This window comes from Cryptomeria japonica, chromosome 4, assembly GCF_030272615.1.
Source record: "Cryptomeria japonica chromosome 4, Sugi_1.0, whole genome shotgun sequence".
Lineage (NCBI taxonomy): Eukaryota > Viridiplantae > Streptophyta > Pinopsida > Cupressales > Cupressaceae > Cryptomeria > Cryptomeria japonica.
This window is the reverse complement of record NC_081408.1, coordinates 126,744,122-126,766,851: the sequence shown is the minus strand read 5'-3', so window position 1 is coordinate 126,766,851 and position 22,730 is coordinate 126,744,122. Positions and strand designations below refer to the sequence as shown.

The window sequence follows — 22,730 nt, the reverse complement described above, 5'->3', positions numbered from 1 at the left end:
TCTCTGCTACTACACCTCACTTTTGTCATCTGCCTCTGCCTCCACCATCCCCACCATCATGCTCTATCGACTCTCTTGGATTCATCAGCCATGGAAATGGATGCTCTACCTAATATGCATTGTACTCAGCATCCATTGTTGTGTCCTCCACATCTACCCAAATATCCCAAGTCATGTGAACCACATCCTACATTTGTACCAATGTATCATCATAAGACAATAATGGACCTAAATGAGCTTGATCTCTCACTGTCCGTACATACATCCCTGAACCCTGCGGCATCTATTGTATCCTACCAAACTCCTTGCATACTTTGTCTATCAACTACTGCTCAATAACATATGGTGTCCTCCCGATCAGATGCCTACTCTTGAACACATATGGTAGCTCCATTGCATCGTCATCCCACTCCTTGCAATCTTGGTAAGGCCTCCATACCACACTATCTACCTCATCGATCACTCAACACCAATACTTTAGCCTCCCAATTTGTGGCTGGGAAGTAATCATATCATATAAATGCACATAATTGTACCCATGTCCCCTACCTCTAAAGTGTATCGGTTGTGTAACCAGAAGAAGCTCATATACCCATACCTGTAGTAAATTCACTCAACACTCCAATCCCACCGATCCATGATACACAAACTAATGAAACTTATAATACAAGTGTGCCAGCAGACATGACCCCCATGCAAAATTGGTGTGCTCAATCGTGAATGTCTCCAAAGTCATTCCCAATCCCACAACCAACCCTCATGTCTTCTTGTCTGGATAGAGGAATCCATTGATCACTCTTACCAGCACCACTGGTAGAGCCAATCCTATAGCTATCATGGTGTCCCAAGCCACATGTCATGCCCTCATCTCTAGTCCTCATCTCTAGTCCTAGATCCTAGAACACTCATATCAATGCCTCCCTATCTCCCTCTCGATCATAAGGAACCAAATCCCCATCGATTGATATCCATAATATCCTGTAAACATCCTCTAAGGTGACTCTCATCTCACCCATCAACAAATAAAATGTACATGTCTCTGAGTTCCATCTCTTGGCTAATGCAGTCAGCAATCCCATGTTCACTCGAAACTTAGGCATATACGTAATATATCGTAAGCCCATGGCCTTAACTGCTGCTCTATCCTCCAGTGTCAACTCTAGTCATAATCCCTGAGTTGAAGGGAATCTCTCCCATGACTCTAGCATAGGTAGGTCCTCTTGCAATCAAGAAAATCAACTATGTCAATCCTAGTAGTACTCCTTGTTCATCACAAAGTGTTGCTTTTTTATCCTAGTCATACTCCTTGTTCATGACAAAGTGCTACTTTTATCTTATCTTTTAGGGCACCTAATTGAGTGTATCTTCTTGAGTAGCTTATCCAATTGATAATGTATGTTCTATCAAAGAATTGTCAATTTCAGCCTAATCCAATTAACAACGTATGTTCTATCATAAAATTTTCATTTTTTATGGTACTCCTTGTTCATCACAAAGTGTGTCACTCTATCTTATCCTATGGCATCTTCTTGAGTGTATCCTCTTGATTAGTTTCCTAATTGGAAATGTATGTTCTATAATAGAACTGTCAATCCTAGCCCTATCTGTTATCCTAGTCCTCCCTAGTGAACCTGTTTGAGTGAATCCTCTCAACAAATTATCCAATTGAAGCATATGTTCATCATAGAATTATCAATTTTCTCCTTTCAAGACACGATTCTATTGATTCCTTTTGGGCTAGTATTTTTCCTATGTGACCTTGTCATCCTATCTAGTCAGTCTTTTCTAGCCTTTCTTTCTTATTAAGAGATTGTCTATGATTTTTTTTTTTAAAAAATCATCCAATCTCTCAAGGGGGCATATCATTCCCGTCATCGGACAACTTTGTATTAGTTTATCTTATCTTCTTTGAGCCAGCATGACAATCGACATTGTCTCAAAGAGGGGCAAAATGTAGACACCTAAAATTGTCCTATTAAATTAAATAAATATTTATATTTAATTAATTAATTTATCCTAATTCTTATATTAATTAAATAGATCTCTATTTATTTAATTAATTCATTAATCCTCTTCTAGCCTTTTTCCTTATTTAAATAAATACTTTTATTACTTTAAATTGTGATTTTTCCTAAATTAAATAAATACTTTTATTTATTTTATCGATCCCACTTCTATTCATTAAATGAATCTTTATTTATTTAATTAATTCATTAACCTTTTCTACCTATGAAACATGTCATTCATCTCTTAATTCCTACACTACCCACCCTCTCATTATTTTCCTATTTCCTCTACCTACCCTTTAATCCTAGCCGACCATATATCTTTACACCTCTCAATCTTATCCCTTCATTTCTTATAGTGTCTTTGACATAGAGGACATCAGGGGAAGCACAATCAAGCCCTAACTCCAACCTTCTACAAGAAATCAATTCCCTTGTTCACTTTGACCCAATGAACAATGTAGCCTTACTTAGTATGCTAAGGCTAATGGCTGATAAGCCAAATTATCAAAATGTGATCTAATCGAACCCTTCAGTTTAGGGAGTGGACATGGTTCTCCTATCTTATTTCATACTTTCTTTGATCAACCAAGTTGATCCCTAATAGCTCCTAGACCCACAACACCCAAATGCAGCTTGACTGTTAAACCAGACTGTTTCTGTTTGTAGCCCCCCCAGCCACTGTTTTTGGCAAAACAACCTCAACTTCTCCAAAGGATTAAGAAACAAACTACAGAATGAAGTACCCTTTATTGAGTACCTTTAGACTCTGAAAGGATAGGCTCCAACTCCTCTTGTACACCTCTGAATAGTCTAGACTAGACATGCCTAATAGGTGTAATCAGGTCTGGTTCTAGGGAAATTACCTACAAATGAATACAGTTGGATAGATGGTCATCTATTATGGGTCTGAGGATGTTCCTACATACACAACCCAACCTTGGACTAGTTTAGTCCACTCCCAAAGTCTTTCTGCACTCCTACTTCCTAAATTTTGAGACCAAGCACATGGGCATGCTTGGCCTAGGGTATGGTGTGGAACCTAAGTGCTGACACCTGCTAGGCTGCAATTACTAGTGTCCAAATGTACATTTCTCCAACTTGAACTCCTCTAATGACCATTGTGGTCCAATGCAAGAATCTTAAGTTAGAGCCATTCTAGATGAAACCCTAGCTTCACTTCACCCTGGTTGTCAGATGAGAATATAGAAATTTATGACTCAAATGTGTCCACCTAGATCCTAATCCAACTGAAACAAATGGAATTACTCAACTCCTAATTTACACACCCATGCCAAGTCCTACCAGTACAATTTATTGATTTTAAAATGTAAGGATAATCTGTGAAACCTGCAACTTTATTTCATTCACACCCAAAGTTTGATTATATTTGTTGAATCATATGTCTCTCCTCTAGAAAATGATACAAACATGTTCATAAATCTCTCCTTTCAATGTCCTCAACCAAAATTCAAACTGATTTAGTCGTTGGGAGGAGTTGGGAGACTGAATTCCCTTTCAGTTACCATTTCTCATAGGTTGGTAACCTCCATTGGGTTATTGACATAGGTTGAAAACATGTCTTTCGATGCCCGATGACAAGCTCTACAATTCATGCAGTTCTATTGGGTCATCGAGTTAACTCAAAAATAGTGTCCGTGATGTCCGATCACAACTCTGTCGGTGGTGTATTCCTATCAGGTCTTTAGAGTAGCTAAAAAACTCTCAACCTGATGTCTGATGAAAAGTCCTCAAGGTGGTGTGCTTTTCCATCAACTCTTCAGAATAACTTCAAATGTCCTTTATCGATCCCTAATGATATGTGAAGCCAAGTCTACTTTTCCTTTAGGTGATTGAGATGACTTCTAGATAGTTTCTCTGATAGCCAATGCCAAAACTCCAAGTGTGTTGTCTTATTGGGTCATCGGGGTAAGTCAGGATCCTCAATTTCTGATCCCTGATGCCAACTCCTTCTGTATGCTACTCTATTAGGTTATCGGGTGGTGCCCACAACTACTACACTGATACCAGATGGAAACTCCTTTTGAATTTTGCCACTCCATTGGGTTATCGGATGGTGCTCAAAATAGCTACACCGATACGCGATGACAATTCTTCAAGAAGGTGACTCTATCAGGATAAGTTACACCAATAGTGCAACTTTTACACCTTTTTGCAACATTTGGTCTATCAACCATTTATGCATTTTTCTTCACTCCAAAGGTTTCCAAATGAACCCTAAGCACACTAGACACACAAAATTGACTCTTCCTAATCTACCATAGATCTGTTGACCAAGTTTGACCAAGTGGTCTATAAATGTACTATCTTGACAATTGGTTTTAGAAAAATGGATCTTTATTACAAACATGAAAATGGAAAAGCAATTTCATTGTTGGGGTACCCTTGCACAATACTCCCCCTATTGCTTTGAACTTGAGTTCCTACTTGAGAATAGCTCTTGCAATGTGGTACCATGCTTGTTAGCTCATCCATCCAAGTGGCATCAAAGTCTGGTAAACCTCTCCACTTGACCAGATATTCCTTGTAGGTGTTCTTCCAAGTTTATTTGACCACTTTAGTGTCCAACACTTTCTCCAACTGTAGTGGTTGGCTAGGTGGAAGGTCCTTCAACCATTCAACCTATTCATCATCAGCTTCCTGAAAACAATTGTTATCACCTGCAGTACTCCTGAGTGGAGTGAGATCACAAACATTAAAAATAGGAGAAATAGCAAGATTAAGTGGTAGAGATATTTCATATGCATTATCTCCAAATTTATGGATGATTTGGCAAGGACCAATCTTGTGCATCTGCAACTTGGTGTACTTTCCCTTGTTCAAATAAGCCCACACTTGATCTCCTATTTTAAAACCGACATATCTTTTTTTGTCATCTGCCTACACCTTATACTTCTCCACAATAGATTTCAAAGTCTCCTTCACCTATTCATGAACTTGGTTGATAAACTCTGCCAAATATTCTCCTTGGGAACTTGTTTTTAAATCATTTAGTATCTCTCTTAACTCCATCGCCCCTCTAGGATGAATACCATAGTTGATCTAAAAAGGAGTTTTTCCAGTGCTCCTGTTGATAGTATCATTAAATGCAAATTCTACCTGTGGGAGAATGGAATCCCAAGCTTGTGCATATTGTTTAGTTAGACATCTGAGTAGGTTTCCAAGAGACCTATTTACAAATTTAGTTTTCCCATCTATCTGAGGATGGTATGCAGAACTAAAAGACAAATTTGTGCCTAACTTCTTCCAAAGAGTTTGCCAAAAATGGCCTTGAAAATTTACATCTCTCTCTGAGATGACTAAGGAAGGAAATCCATGGATTCTGACTACTTCCTTAAAGAATATATTTGCAATGTGAGATGCATCATTTGTGGACTTGCAGGGTACAAAATGTGCCATTTTGCTAAATCTGTCTGTAATGATAAAAGTGTTGTCAAACCCTTGTCTTGTCCTAGGCAAACCCATAACAAAGTCCATGCTCACACCATCCCATAGTTTTGTAGGTATTGGCAATGGTTGGTAGAGGCCTTGATTTGTGCTAACTCCCTTAGCTCTTTGATAGATTGTGCAAGAATCTACAAACTTCCTAATGTCTGTCTACATTTTAGGCCAGAGGTAGTGCCTCCTAACCAACTCTAGTATTTTATCAGTACCAAAATGACCTCCCATAAGACCACAATGTTTTTCTTTAATGAGATTTCCTCTCATTGAACACTTTGGAATACATAGCTTTCCCACTTTTAACAATAAGCCATTTTGAATCATATAATCATAATACAAAGTGTGATATGCATCAAAAAAAGTAATACAAACCTCATATATCTCACCAAAATTTGCATCACCCTTATATAGGTCTTTGAGTGAATCAATCCCAATACTCTGGATCTTAACCTCTTGCACTAATTGGACTCTCCTACTGAGTGCATTTGCCACTTTGTTTTTTGCTCCCTTCTTGTGTTTTATAGTGAAGGTATAGGCCTACAACTGCTCAACCCACTTCATATGCCTGCAACTTAGTTTCTCCTATCCATTCAAGAAGCTTAATGTATGGTTGTCAATGAAAATAATAAATTATTTGGGCAAAAGATAGTGCCTCCACTTTTTAAGTGCTTGTACCATTGCATACAATTCCAAGTCACATGTACTATAATTTTATTTAGCTTCATTCAATTTTACAAAAAATAATGCAATCGGCCTACCTTCTTGGCTAAGGACTGCTCCAATGGTGAAATTACTTGCATATGTTTCTACTGTGAATAGTTTATTGAAATTAGGAAGGGTAAGAATAGGAAATTGGGCCACTCTACCTTTCAAGTATTCAAATGCTTCCTTTTTTCTCACTGTCCATTCAAAATTTACCTTTCTTCCTCCTTTGATGGTGTCAAGGAGTGGTGCACAGATGTGACTAAAATTCTTAATGAATTTCCTATAAAATGTTGCCAATCCATGAAAAATTCTCACCTCTCTCGCTGTCCTTCGTGTTGGCCAAGTCAATATGGCATCTACCTTTTGCAGATCCATCTTCAAAGTACCTTTGGATATCACAAATCCCAAGTATATTAGTTCTTCTTGCATAAAAACACATTTTTCTAGATTTATCAATAATTTTTGTTCATGAAGTCTTTGTAAGACTTGACTGAGATGTTCCAACTATTCTGACTTGGTTTTACTAAAAACAAGTATATCGTCAAGATATACAACCACAAAATTTCCATTGAAGTCCTAAAGAACTTCATTCATCAATCACATGAATGTGCTAGGTGCATTATTAAGGCCAAATGGCATGACACAACACTCATATAATCCCTCAGTGGTTTTAAATGCAGTCTTCCACTCATCTCCTAGCCTTATCCGGATTTGGTGATAGCCTAATTTAAGGTCTATCTTTGAAAAGTAACATGCACCTCCTAACTGATCCATTATATCTTCAATCCTTAGAATTGGAAATCTGTATCTGATGCATTCCTAAATGGACAAGGTTAGCAAATGACAAACAACACAAGAAACTAGAAAATCATTGGTGTTAGTCAATCAAAAACTAATCTAAAATGGCATATCAAGAGAGACACTAAAAACATGAAAGTATATTTAACTAAAGAAGCAAATATGATGAGGCATCTCCAAATACCTCCTAACATGCTCTTAACTCCTTCTCCCTTGTTCCTCTCCTCTCCAAGTTCCAAAATAGTGTAGCTCTCAGTAGCTTTTTGCACTATGGATGCTTATGGAGGATTGAGATTGTAGTATTGTGCTCCAAATGTGAAATGAAGAGCTAATATTAAGCTATTGATACTAAAATGATTTATTTTAACCAAAATGACAATTCATGAGTTTATTATGCTAAAATGCTCTCTTAAAATTCCTATATCTTAAATGCATACAAGTTTTCAGGATTTGGATTATGAAGAAATGGGCTCTATTTATAGGAAAAATGGAGCAACGGATGGTTGAGATTGAGTAATCTCAACAAGGGTCAGGATTGAATGATTTCAAATCCATGTGAGGGCTTTCAACCCAATCCCAGGATGACAAGTGTCAATGTGAGATAGGTTGAGAGGAGAGGGAATAAGCATTAAATGCTTGATATGACCTTGGGAGTTAAAGTCAAGGTTGCTTGAATGAATAAACTCTTTATTCAAAGAATAAAGCTTTTATCTAGTGGATAAACTCTTGTGCAAATGTGAAAAGGATGAATATGGTCAAAACAATAAATGTTTTGGGAGACAAGTTTGAAATAACCATAAATGGTTATGTAAGAGCCATAAATGGTCATGTAAGAGCCATTAGTGGTCTTGGAAGACTTTGGGGGTTAATTTGTTGAACACACAAAGCATTAAATGTTTTTCAAAGACTTTTGAAGTCTTTGAGAAGTGACTCCATTTTGCTTAGGAATGTGACAATAATTAGGGGATGGATTAGGCTAATTAGGAAGGGGTTAGAAGAATCTAGAAGGGGATTAGATTTTGCAAGTGGATTGGGTGGGTGAGGGAAAATAGGATTTTATTAAAAATAAAAATTCATTTATTTCAATAAATGTGTGCAAGTTGCATTTGTAGGAAAATGCAAGTTGGGGGGGGATAATGATTTAAATAAATAAATGTTAATTTATTTAAAAGAGGGAAAAAAAAGGGGGATTTAATTAAATAAATTGATTTTATTTATTTAATTGAATGGAATTTGATTTAATGAATTAATTAAAATAAATTGAATAATTTATTTAATTAATAGAAGAATGTTTGGAGATGAATTAATTAAATATTAATTTAATTAACTGATGGCTAATGGATTTTTAATCAAATAAATAGCTAATATTTATTTAATTAAGTTGGACAGATTTGTGTGACTACATTTGCCCCTCTTTGAGACGGTGCGGTTTATCGCGTCATTTCAAAGAAAGAAAAACTGGTGTGAAGAAATGCCCCTTAAAATGTAAATTTAATGGGTGGTATCCCCCCTCGAGAGATGGGCCAAAAAATTTCAAAAAATCAGGCGATCTCTCGAAAAAGAATGAAAATTGGTAGGGTGTTAGAAGAAAAGAAGTTAGCCATATGGGTGAGAAATAGAAGAAAACGGGGGGAAAATGGAGAAATGGGGGGCTCAGGAAGTTCATGGGGACCACGACGGTGAGCGTGGGGAAGTTACGGTGATGGCGAAGGGTATACATGGGGTGAAAGGGGTGAAAACAGTATCATTTGTGACCACGACCAGTGTGAAATGAAAGCTCTGATAGAGACATGTGGAGGAGTGAGTAGCAGTTAGGATGCCGATACTGATAGCAGAGCACAGATTCGAGCGAGTTCGATGGTTCTAGCGCCTAGATGACTATGGACCAGTGGTACGCAAATTTGAAATTTTAATTTTTATGCACTTTTGATACCTTTTTAGCTGAGTCCAAGTCGGGTCAGAGTAGGGGCACAGGGTCCTATAGGGGAGGTGATGAGGGAGATGCAACAAGCATAGGCAGAGATAGACTACTGGCGGGGTTTGTATGAGTAGGTTGTGCCAGTTAGCCAGTGAGCTCTCAGCTATTCTCAGATGCGGTAGGCTAGATCAGAGTGATCGTAGAGGGCGCAGAGCAGTGGGGGTGTGATGGGTCCGCTACGGAGGGAGAGATCGGGGGATGTAGGAGTGAGTGGTGGTTCGATGAGGCCTCCACGGAGAGATGGATCAGGTGGTGCAGGCACCAGTGGGAGAGTAGGTGGTGATGGTGGTGGTGGTATAGCATCTGGCCAGAGTGGCATTTGAGAGAGCATTTTTTGCATGTATGTATTGTATCATTGTTTATTTGTTGGACTGTATCTTGGATGGCTCTTGGTAGTCAATTTTGTAGACTTCATTGTACTCTGATATATGAGATGATATATATGAGGAGATCCCATATTGTGATGATATGCATTTAATTTTTATGGATGTTTATGCAAGATGATGAGTTATTGCTTAGATGGATATGTGTACATGTATGCATTTGATGAGATGTTTCTTATATGCATGTTTTTATGATGATTTATGATGTGGGATACTAATATATGAATGCAGGTTTTATATATGTATGATTTGTTTTTGATTTTTTTTTATGTAATGCTTTATGTAATGCCATGATGATGATGTATGCTTATGATTTATGAATAGGATTTTGGTGTTTCCTATGCAATGATAATGATGAGATAATTTATGTGATGATGTTAATGCAATGGTTGAATGATTGATTTTATGTATGGATGTGCATCTAGATGTGTTTAGATGAATGTACTATGGATAAACAAAATGTAAAGTACAAATGTGTATATGATAATGCCTAAATGAATGCATATGTATAATGGATATATATATAATGGTATGAACCAATGTTTGGAAACAAATGGGTTTATGATTCTAAATTCTTAAATATGTTTTAATTAAAAATGATAATGTGATGATACTATAACTTATGGTTTTTAATAACTGCACCTTAATGCAATTAAAAAGGATAATGAATGTGAAATGAATCCTAAAATGAGCATAATAAGATACTTTAATAAATGGATGATTGAATGCACTTTTTTACTAAATGAATGGATGCAATAATAAGTGATAAAGGATGATGAAATGATGATGGATAATTTTGACACTAAATGAATGCATAGTAAATGATTTAAAACAATCAAAGACAATTTGATCCTATGAATTAATCTAAGTATTTATGATTGATGCAAATGGTTAATGAAAACTAATGTCACACATGAACTATATGCAATAAAAAAATGACATGAATGGACTTAATGCAAGATGCATCTAAATGTGATGATGATATGATCATGAGGAATGCAAGGTTTTTAAGACTTTGCATGAAGAATTGATGATGTATCAAAGTACTCGGTCGTGATTGTATCCAAGACTAGCTTAATGTTTCACATTTACATATAAAGCCTATATATATGAATGAATGGATGGATGGGTGATATGCAACGGAATGCAAGATATAAATAGATGAGATGAAATGACGATCCATAGTGCTCGATTTTCATCATTGAGCTTTAAAATGTTGGAAGAGAATACAAGCATCTTGACATAATGATTCAAGATGACTTGAGTATTCCTTACATGGATTTTATATAGCAAGTTAATACAAACGACTTGATATAAGGGTCAAGTCGACCAGAGTATTGCTTGTGGAATAGACAAGGATTATCTCCTTTCATGCATGACTTGGATCGTCCTCCTTGATCTTAGGCTGATCATATCGTGAGACAAGTGCATACCGTACTAAGAAATAAAACCTTTATCCAATTTGGATGGGGAGGAACCAAAGGATGATCATTGTACCTACAAACAAACAGTATATACATAAAGAATAAAGAATAAGGATCCTTGGTAATGGTTCATGCTCATATGGTCGAGGTATATGCTGTAGTCAGCAAGCCGTAGTGAGCTATGATTGTATTTGGCATAAGATCACGTAGCTTAGTGAACTTCCCATGTAGACACCATTAGTACATGCCCCAAAACTTCATCAGAATAATGCACCGAAGATACACAAACAATGCCGTAGGAACCTAATATAAATAACTAGCCCATAAATCAACCAAGTATTTGATAGTGTAAACAGAATTTTCTTATCAAAGAAAATGTCATTTTGTCTTTGTTTTGGTAAGGAAGGATGCATCCTTGTTGAAAATAGTTTTGATTGTTGATGTCGATTGTTTGGTCAATTGATAAGTGGTCATTTTGTGGAGTATATCACAATGTTTGTTTGGTATCTGCACGGATGAGTATGTACAAGGTGTTGCCATGTTTTTGTTTGATTTTTGATGGTTTTTCGTTGTTTTTGGACTTTGTATTGTTTTTGAATGTTTTTGGATTTGGTGAGATAGTTTTAAATGAAGAACTTCAACGAATCACAAGACAATGTAGAATCCACTTCCATCAATAGGTTAAGGGCATTGCCCCCAGTTTAGACATGACTATATAAAAAAAAGTGGGATGCAGGATGCATGCAGTACTTTCTTGGATTTGTAGATTTATAACAAGCCATGGTTGATGGATGGATGGATGTATGTATGAAGTAGATGTGATTGAAACAAGTTTGAAAGACAATGGAGCCATAGCCTTTTACGAGTGGTGCCTATTTGCCAAGTTTTCACCATCGCACTTACCCAAGGTGCCATCGGAGTGGTTGTTCACCATTTGGATGCATGATTTTTCTTGACTCTTTTGATGTTTTTGTGTTTTCTTCAGGTCATTTATCTGGATATTTTAGGTATTTTTGCCAGTATATATGGGAGCCTGATACTCTATGCAGCTTATGTGTAAAACCATTTGAGGTGCATGTTGTTGATTGGATCTGCTAATTGTTCTCCTTCTGAAGTAGCTAACTGATATGCCCCAGACCCAAATACAGTAGTGACAACATATGGGCCCAGCTAGTTTGATTCAAACTTGCCCTGATGTTCTCTATTTGGTTGGTTGTGAGGATTCTCTCGTAGAACAAGATCACCTACCTCAAATGTATGAGATCTAACTCAGTGATTGTAGCTTCTGCTCATGCACTGCTGATAGGCTTTGAGGTGATTGTATGCAGCTTGTCGCTTCTCATCAAGTAACTCTAAGTCCTAAAGATGGGATACTTTGTAGGCTTCATCATCTATTAGATTATGCAAGGTAACCCATAATGATGGTATCTCGACCTCAATAGGTAAGATAGCTTCTGCACCATAGACCAATGAATAAGGAGTTGCACCCGTAGGGGTTCGAATGCTAGTTCGATATGCCCATAGCGCTAGATTCAATTGAACATGCCAATCACGGCCGGCATCATTGACTATCTTCTTTAGGATTCTTAATATGTTTTTATTGGATGCTTCGGCCTGACCATTACCTTGTGGGTAGTAGGGAGTGGAAAAGCAGTGTTGGATATGAAATTTCTCACAAAGTTCACGAACATCCTGATTTTTGAAAGGAAGACCGTTATCTATGATGATGGACATGGGTACACCATACTGGTAGATGATGTAGTTGAGGATGAATGAGGCGATCTTCTTGTCGATGAGTTGGGTAAGTGGAACAGCTTCGATCCACTTTGTGAAATATTCGGTGGCGGTAATAATGAATTTATGGTCGTTAGATGAAGATGGATGAATCTTACCCACAAGGTCAAGGCCCCATTGATAGAAAGGCCATGGTGTCATGATTGGTTGCAGTTCCTGGGCTGGTGCATGTATCAGGTCACCATGAACTTGACATTTCTTTCATTTTCTAACAAAGTAGTAGGAATCTTTTTCCATAGATGGCCAATAATATTCATTGTGTAGGAGTTTCTTGGCTAGTGATGGACCACTTGAGTGAGTCCCACAAATTCCTTCATGGATTTCTTCCAAAGCCTTTGTTATCTCACCTTGTTCCAGACATCGAAGGAGAGTACCATCAAGACCGTGTCAGTATAGGGTTTCAGCAATAATGGTATATCGAGCAGTTTGGCAAATGAAGGTTTTACGTTGGTTATTCGATTGGTTGGGAGGAAGGGTGTGATCGTGGAGATAGGTGTAGAACTCACCATACCATGGGGATTCAGAACTGACAAGGTGACATATCATTTTGGATTCGGGGATATCAAAAGCGGGAATCCAAAGCTGTTCTACCAAGAACTTGTAGCATGTTGAATTTTGTGGAAGATCTAGGAGAGATGCGATGGTAGCCATAGCATCAGCAGCTTGATTCTGATCTCTTGGTATCTGCTCAAAAGTGATAGTAGTAAATGATGTCTTTAGATTGTCCACCATTTGCTTATATGGCATGAGTTTATCATCCTTGGTATGATATTCATCTGTTGCTTGTCGAATGACTAGTTGGGAATCGCCATATACTTGCAGTTCTTGTAATTTCCATTGTACTGCTAGCCTAAGTCTGGTGATCAAGGCCTTATATTTTTCTATATTATTTGTGCATGGAAATGTGAGCCTGTAAGACTTCGGGATGCTATCACCTTGAGGTGTGATGAACAGAATGTCAGCCCCCGAGCCATGCCTAGTGTATGAACCATCAAAGTATAATTTCGAGGGTTGTGTTGTTGTAATCATGAATATCTCTTCATCTAGAAAATTGGAAATGAGAGGATGATTGCCTATGAGAGGTGCATCGGCCAACTAATCTGCAATAACTTGACCTTTGATAGCTTTACGGTCTACATATTCAATGTCAAATTCACTTAGAATCGTCACCCATTTGGCCAAGCGACCTATCAATGCTGCTTTGCTGAGTAAATACTTGAGTGGATCAATCTTTGCAATGAGTTGTACCTTGTGTGTTAACAGATAGTGCCTCAGTTTAGTGGCTGCCAGGATTACTGCTAGGCAAGCTCGCTCAATAGGCGTGTAATTGATTTCATAGCCCACCAGTGTGCGAGAGATGTAGTAAACAACACACTCTTTTCCTTCTGCATTATGTTGTGCTAGTAGTACACCCAATGCTGTACTTGTTGCTGAGATATAGAGTAACAATGGTCTACTTGGATCTGGTGGGATCAATAATGGTGGATTCATGAGATAGTCTTTAAGCATCTGAAATGCTTGCTAGCATTGGGCATTCCACTAAAAGCAGATGTTCTTCTGTAGCAAGTGTGTGAATGGGTGACACTTATCAGCCAATTGTGCAATGAATCTTAGGATGGATTGAAGTCACCCTTGTAATGTCCTTAGCTGACTGATATTCTTTGGAGGTGGCATGTCCATGATTTCTTTTACCTTTGTTGGGTCAACCTCAATACCTTTGCTTGAGATAATGTATCCTAGAAGCTTCCCGGAGGTTACTCCAAAGACACATTTCTTTGGGTTGAGTTGAACATGGTATTGTTCCAGTCTATCAAAGATGTTATCTAAGAAGTGGAGATGCCTTTCTCTAGTGAGCGATTTTGCTAGTAAGTCATCAACATAATCTTCCATCATGGTATGCATCATGTCATGGAATATAGTGGTCATTGCTCGTTGATAGGTTGCTCCTACATTCTTTAGACTAAAAAGCATTACATTCCAATAGTATGTGCCCCATGGACATGTGAAGGCCATCTTATGTTGATCCTTTGGTGCGATCTTTATCTGATTGTATCCTGAAAAGCCATCCATGAGTGAAAGCATGGCATGTCCTACTGTCAGATCTACTATGATGTCGATATTTGGTAGGGGGAAGCCATCCTTAGGACATGCTTTGTTTAGATCTCTGAAGTCAGTACAAATGCAGATGCCCCCTTTTGGTTTGCCGATAGGAACAATGTTGTATATCCATTCTGCATATTCAATTGGTCTAATGAAACCAACATCTAGGAGTTTCTTGAGTTCTCTTTTGACTAGTACTGCAATCTAGGGATGCATCTTACGAAGCTTCTACTTGATAGATTTGACTCCTTCTGCTACGGTGAGGTGATGCATGACTAAATCAGGATCAAGCCCAGGCATGTCTGCATATGACCATGCAAAGTTGATCTGACACTTCTGGAAGAACTCTATAAATTTAGGTTGTTCCTCTGGAGTGAGAAGAGATGCCAAATGTATGAGATGAGGATTTTTAGGAGTCCCCACATTGTATTCTTTGGTTTCCTTGATGAGAATCATTGATCATTCCTATTGTACATTAGTAGGGAGAATGTCAAACCCTTCATCCTTAGGCACCTTAGAGAGGTTTTCACTATTGGATACGCTCTTTCTTTTTACTTTTGTCAGATCAAATAGTGCCACAATGTGGTTTTCACTGGAAGATCCATGTTTTATTATTATATTTTTGCAGCTGAAAGGTTTGGCATCCACGCCGAAGTATGTTGCGCTATTAAATTCAATGGTGAATCTAGCTTTGTGATCCTCGCTTGGTAGGTTATCCCTTAATTCCAAAAAGTCAATGATGGCCTCATCATTTTGGAAGAAGTCAAGACATGGGGGATTTGGTTGGTTCCATTTGATGAGTTCAGGGTGGATAATGGGCATTACTTCATCGATTAGGTTAAGCACATTAGATGTATTAGAGAGGGTTAAGATGTTATGGTGAAGGTCATTAATGGTACTCTCCCTGTCAGAATCAGGCGTAGGATGAGACATAGGGTCTGTGGAAGATGTTTCCAGTTCAGGAACCCAAGTGATCTTTATCTATGCTTCTTCGTAAACAGGGATGTCTTTGTGTGGTGGGGGTAGTGATGTATCTTCCTCATCTGAAGTGTTAAGCTATACAGAATCAAATTCCCACTCATGTGAGTCGGTCTCTAAGTCACTTTCCAGCATCCGATTACTATACCATACTGGGGTGTCTTTTGAGTTAAATACTGCAGCTATGATTGGTTGATGTACCTTTATAGTGATTGGTGTCGTAGGAAGGTTGATGGGTATAAAAGAATCTAGTACAGGAAGTATCGGCAGTGTTGACTCAGTGGCTTCTGCTGGAACTGTTGGTACCATAGATACTGTTGCGGGTTCTGATACAGTTGTTGCTGCTAATGGTGCTGTTGATGGGATTATGGGTCCATTTGGTGGAATGAATGGCATTGGTGATGGTTGTGTTGGGGTTGTGAGCCTTGATGGGGCAGTTGGGATGGTGCTTGAGGCTGCTTTAATGATGAAAGTTGTCCTTTTTGTAGTAGGCTAACATAATGGTTTACTGGGTTTTCCTTTGAATCTGAGTTTAGGAAAGATTTCTTTCTCAAAGCCTAGGCCTGTATTACCTTTGGGGCTTTAATTCTGGCAACAGAGGTTCATGTCGTCCTTGTTTGCAATATCCCAAAGCACTCTGACCATCATATCCCATTCGTTGCATAATGAGGAGACCTTTGCCATACTGATCCGTAGGAAGTTTAACTGGCGGGATATCAGTGGTGATGGGATCTTTATAGATCCATTCCACTAGGTCCTCATCTTGGGTTTCTTCCTCTTGACTCTTTCCAAGGATGAAAGGCATCAAAGCACATGCTGGCATGATTAGTGTTTGCTAGAGTAACTACTATGGTTTACCATGTGTTCTAGGAGAAGTGGGCATTTGTCCCACACAAAAGAGTTGACTCAAGTTGTATTCCCCAGGACCTTCCTCTGCTATTTTCGTCTTAAGCTTTTCTTGCTTTGGTATAGTGGTGTTTGAACTGGCAAGAGAGGTTGGACTTATATATGATGTGGAGGAAATGGCTTCTCTATTATTAGGAATGGTAATCTCTGGTTGATGGTTGATATTATGGAAATACGCAAAGGGATTTGCATCGCCCAGGATTTTTATCTCTACACCATTATGTGGGAACTTGATACATTGATGGTAGGTAGATGGAACAGCTTGCATGGCATGTATCCAAGGTCTCCCTAATAATAGATTGTATGGTAGAGGAAGGTCCAGAACTTGACAGATGATGTGCTTTACCACAGGGCCCATTCAGATTGGTAGTACCACAACTCCTTTGGATGAATGCTCTGCATCGTCATAGGCTTTGATTGTGATCTTCTTACGAGGATCCACTGATTCTACCGCATATCCCAATGCTGTGACCAACTGTAGTGTACAAATGTTTAGGCCTGCTCCATTATCGATTAAGCCTCACTTGATCCTGTGTTGGTTGATAAAGCCTTCAATGTGTAGCGAAGCGTTATGAGGTTGCTGGAAGGAAGAGTTATCACTTTCAGAAAATGTGAGACAAGGTGATGACTTTAGACTTCCAACCATGGCTTGAAATTGGTCTGTATTCAGGTTTGTAGGGACTGACACCTCTTGGAGTGCTTGATCCAAGATAGTTTTATGAGATGGTGATAGGTGCAATAGCTCTAAAATGGATATAAGCATAGGCGTTTTGTCTAATTGTTCCACAAGATTGTACTACTTTGGGATGGAGGTGGTGCCTTGTGGAGCTGCTTTTATGGTGACCTTGCCATGACGTGTAACAACATTGCAATTTGAGTTGGGATTTTTGAAGGTTATAGTTGCAACTTGTTCACTGGCATCATACAGATGATTTACAGTGTAATTATACGCAGCTTGTGTATAATCAGTGGTATCAGTGCCAGATTTTTGAACATCAGATGATCATTATTTGTTGTTTTTGGGTCATGTCCTTCAGTTTCAATTTCTCCTCGATCAATAAGATCCTGAATGAGATCTTTCAATTGGTGATGATTACTTGTCTTGTGTCCTCTTCCTTGATGGAATTCACAGTGTTCAGTATCTCTCCACCATGCCGGTTTGACCTGAGGCTCATATTTTGATAGTTTAGGTAGACTAACCAAATTTTGAGAAATGAGTTGTCACAATACTATTCAATGGGTCCCCCTAAGGGAGTGTATGTGTGTTTCTATTTTTGCTGACGAGGTCTAGGTTCATCGTGAGATGTGATGCGACCTTGATTAGAAAGAACATTTGTGTTGTTCTGAGGTGGAGGATTTTTCCCTGCAAACCAAACCACAGGTTGTGCGTTTTGGATAGTCCGGGCATCCACAACCCCATCGTTGATGATATTCTTGTTTTTATTCCAGAAGCTTGGTTTATCACTATTGAAGCGTGGGCGAGGACCATCCTTTGGTTCATTAAAGATTTTGATGAGTCCTTTCTTGATAAGTGGTCGTTCACATTTTAAACCCTTGGTGATCATATCATTAAAAGAGTCTGTGTCTTTGACATCCAGATGAAATTCCATTTCTTCGTTTAAGTTGGAAATGAATATTTCCACTAGTTCTCATTCAGGTAACTGAAGAGAACGTCTGCTAGACATTTGGCACCATCGTTGCAAGAATATTGAGAATAGTTCACCTAGTTTTTGTTTGGTGTTGCACAGATCAGCCATGGTGATGTCGCGTTCAATGTTATGAGAGTAATGAGTGAGGAATTTCTGGATGAGTTCCTCAAATGTTCTAATGCCACCTGATAGTCGGGAAAACCATGATGTGGTTGTTCCTCCCAAGCTTTGGGGAAAAAGGCACATTAGGTATGTGTCTTCATATGCCACTTCAAGACAAGCAGAATGAAATTCTCTAACATGATCACGGGGATCCCCTTTCCTCTATATTTTTCAAATTTGGGTGTTTTGAATCCTCAGGGAAAGGGTGGCATTTAAAGATTCCTATCAAAAGGATAGGGACAGATGTCATTGAGTGAGAATTGGTTAGTCTTAACACCACTATGAAGCTGTTGGGCGAGATTCTTGACTTGTTGCCGCAATATCTCCATTTCATTTGGAGGAGGAGGTGGTGGGTTACCTTGAGGAATGTTATATCTGATGGGATCTCTACCTCTTTCCTCTTCATGGTGACTTTGTCTTTCTGACGCTTGTCTTAATTGGGCAAGATCAAAGTCAGAGGGGAGTTTTGCTCCTTCTTGAGCAAGTCTTAAGAAGTGAGCATCTGCATTGCTCCTGAGTATTTCGTCAAACAATCTATTAAAGAGAGGGTTATGCTGGGCCCTTTCTATTGTTGCAGGAGTAGGAGTACTTGGGTTTTCATCATTCGCATTTCCTCCAAGTGCTTCTTGAAATTTATTGAGATTTTCCTCTTCTTCTTCTTCCATTTCTATTTCTCGTTGCCTCGACTATGATCGGGTTTGAGCCATTTTGTTTATGAATCTTTGTTGAAGCTGAGTGATTTGTGTTGTATGTAGATCTCTAGCACTTTTAAGGTGGATGTAACTGAAAATTCCTTTTTTGAATTGCTTGTTTGTTTGATAAGTTTTGATGTGATAAGGTGTAGAGAAATCTGAGATGTGTAATAGATTTAACTACCTAGTAATGAGAGGATTCACTCATGAACTAGTTTTAACCTGCGTAGATGTGTCTCTTAAGATGAGCTTATCCTAGATGTAGAAACAATCTAAAAAGTGATGTGATGTGTTTGATTCAAGCAATATCAAAAAGAGAACTTTGGGACAAGGACTTCTTAATGTTTCGAGAGTTGGATTGAATTGATGATGAAGGGATGATGTATGAATAAGATGATGGATGAAAATGTTTTCAAATTTCAATAAAAACTTTGTGTGACAAATGGGACAAACTCTACCTCTTCCCTTTTGGGTGTTGGTGGTATTTCTTGAGTTGTGTTGTATGTGATATAGACGTTTGGGAAAAAGTTGGGATTAATCTTACCTCCTTGGTTTTTGTGATAACTCAAAGCTCTATATTGCATAAAAGCTCTGTGGTTCAATGATTCTGAATCAAATTCGTTTGTTTTGCCATGAAGGTAGAGATGCATGTGATGCAAAAAGACTCTATGTGAGACAAAGATTTGTCTATTTATATAGAAGAACTTCCTCCTTTTGATCAAAGCCTTTGAGCTTAATGGTCTTCTTTTCAAGTTGATATTCTGATGATGCTTCTTCTTTCGCAAGATGTGAAGAATGGTCATAAAATTTGACTCTTTGTTGTTTGTACTTTGTTTTTGATGTGTTTGGTTGTTTTTGAAAGATGTTTGGTTGGATGAATACTTGGTTTTTTGAAAGTGGTTTTCTGATTTTTCTTTGACAAGAAAACAAAGCAAGCACACAAACACAAGAATGTTGCCTAAAAGGCACAAATGAGTATGGGTCTAGATCAACCCAATCCTTGGACTTGTATATGACCCTTCTTTTAGATGTATTTTAAGGTGTATTTCCAAAGCTTGAAGTCAGCTCAATTTGCACTTGGTCTTTAAAATGAACACACTTCAAACACTTTTTATCCCTAAGGTCAAATGGCCAGTTGTGATAAATTTAGCCCACATCTTGATATTTCTTCAACTTTGGTACTACATACCTTATGAATCCTGCCTTGGCAGGTAAGGATGTGATATACTAAGTCTTGCATGAGCATAACAAATAGATGATCCCTATGATGGGGGAGTCACCACTTTTATCAAGTCACAAGTGACTTTTCAAAAAGCTATGTTTCTACTCAAGGAAATATGTATGGTGAGTATCTTGGGAGCAAAACCATCTATGCTCTTGCACTAAATTATATCGCAAATATCCTCAATCAATAGAATGGGTGGGCTACTACTTAAAGGTGTTTAGTCATGTTCGATGTTTTTGGACATAAGTTCATTCTGCAGTGACTCACTTAAGAGCCTTATAACTGGTGGTGGGGCCCATTTGTCCTTTCAGCTAGTTACACTGTAGGAACAGCTATACCCAAGGCTATAGCTTTCACTCTCACCTAATTTTTATAGCAGCTCGAAGGATTTACCGCTCGAGGTCGTTCCCAAGAGTATCGATCCCTTGGCAGGCCTCTCTTAAAAAGATAAAATTTTGAGTGTTACTAACACTTTTCTCTTGCACCTAGGACCACAAAAGCCAAGGGAGAGGATAGTGTGTGTTAGAGGTAGGACCACTCAACTAACTTTTTGCACAAGTGTGCCAAGCATGAAAGACACTTGTTCTTTTTAGCCCATCATCGCAATGTGATCTAACTATTTGGAGATGTTGCTCCAACAACCATGGTGTTCTTTTTAACTTCAAAAGCAATGTGTTTTGTAATCTAGAAATTGGAAATCCTGGTCAACTTAATGAAAAACGCGTTTTCTTGAAGTAAAATTTCTTGCAAAAATCAAAACAAATGGATTGTGTATTTTATGTGCACCAAAATTTGTAGTGTGGATTGTAAATCTTTTAGTTTGATGCAAGGAAATCAAATTTGTTTGTTGATTTTAAGCACCAAAAGACAAGTGATCCTAACTAGAAAGCAATGAAATTTTGTTTTTTTTAAGTTTTAAAAGCACCAAAAGACGAGTGATCCTAACTAGAAAGCAATAAAATTTTGTTTGTTCAAGTTTTAATGCACCAAAGGAAAATTTGCGATTTTTAATGGTGAGTTTTAACCTGCACAAACAACAAATTGTTAGTAAAATCTATGTCCAAGGGGGGGCTTCCACAAGCCTAAAATTTTCACTTTTTTGGTTACAAGGTGATTTTTATGACATTCTGTTACAATAGCGCTAATCTGTGTTTGAACAGAGGCGCTATTTAACACAAAAGCGCTTAAAGAATGGGAAAGACAGAGAGGCAAAAGCACTGAAATATTGTCAATAGCACCAAAAGAATGACAAACTCGCCAAAACAATTCCAAAAGTGCTAAAATTTGGACAATAGCGCTATTGTAAGAACAATAGCGCTAAAAACATAAGTGTCAGTAGCACTACAACGTGTTCAATAGTGCCAAAGCGCAACCTGTGTGACACTTTCAACATTCAGACATGTTAGTTTGCTAAAAAAATGATATTTTTGGTGTTTCGATTCACGTCGGGTTCACCAAATGATGCCCTCCTAAATGGACAAGGTTAGCAAATGACAAACAACACAAGAAACCAGAAAATCATTGGTGTTAGTCAATCAAAAACTAATCTAAAAAGACATATCAAGAGAGACACTAAAAACATGAAAGTATATTTAACTAAAGAAGCAAATATGATGAGGCATCTCTAAATACCTCCTAACATGCTCTTAGCTCCTTCTCCCTTGTTCCTCTCCTCTCCAAGTTCCAAAATAGTGTAGCTCTCACCAGCTTTTTGCACTATGGATGCTTATGGAGGATTGAGATTGTAGTATTGTGCTCCAAATGTGAAATGAAGAGCTAATATTAAGCTATTGATACTAAAATTATTTATTTTAACCAAAATGACAATTCATGAGTTTATTATGCTAAAATGCTCTCTTAAAATGCCTATATCTTAAATGCATACAAGTTTTCAGGATCTAGATTATGAAGAAATGGGCTCTATTTATAGGAAAAATGGAGCAATGGATGGTTGAGATTGAGTAATCTCAACAAGGGTCAAGATTGAATGATTTCAAATCCATGTGAGGGCTTTCAACCCAATCCCAAGATGACAAGTGTCAATGTGAGATAGGTTGAGAGGAGAGGGAATAAGCATTAAATGCTTGATATGACCTTGGGAGTTAAAGTCAAGGTTGGTTGAATGAATAAACTCTTTATTCAAAGAATAAAGCTTTTATCTAGTGGATAAACTCTTGTGCAAATGTGAAATGGATGAATATGGTCAAAACAATAAATGTTTTGGGAGACAAGTTTGAAATAACCATAAATGGTTATGTAAGAGCCATAAATGGTCATGTAAGAGCCATTAGTGGTCTTGGAAGACTTTCGGGGTTAATTTGTTGAACACACAAAGCATTAAATGTTTTTCAAAGACTTTTGAAGTCTTTGAGAAGTGACTCCATTTTTCTTAGGAATGTGACAATAATTAGGGGATGGATTAGGCTAATTAGGAAGGGGTTAGAAGAATCTAGAAGGGGATTAGATTT

At 37.9% G+C, this 22,730-nt stretch overlaps 1 protein-coding gene across 1 annotated transcript in view; it reads left to right on the top strand.

Moving 5' to 3' along the window:
- The window catches only part of LOC131074154 (cytochrome P450 76T24-like), a 96,020-nt gene that overhangs the window by 51,620 nt on the left and 21,670 nt on the right, over positions 1-22,730 (top strand). Inside the window, exon 3 of the mRNA XM_059218899.1 lies at positions 15,910-16,032. Within this exon, the coding sequence (XP_059074882.1) occupies positions 15,910-16,032 (123 nt within the window). The remainder of the gene's footprint in view (positions 1-15,909; positions 16,033-22,730) is intronic.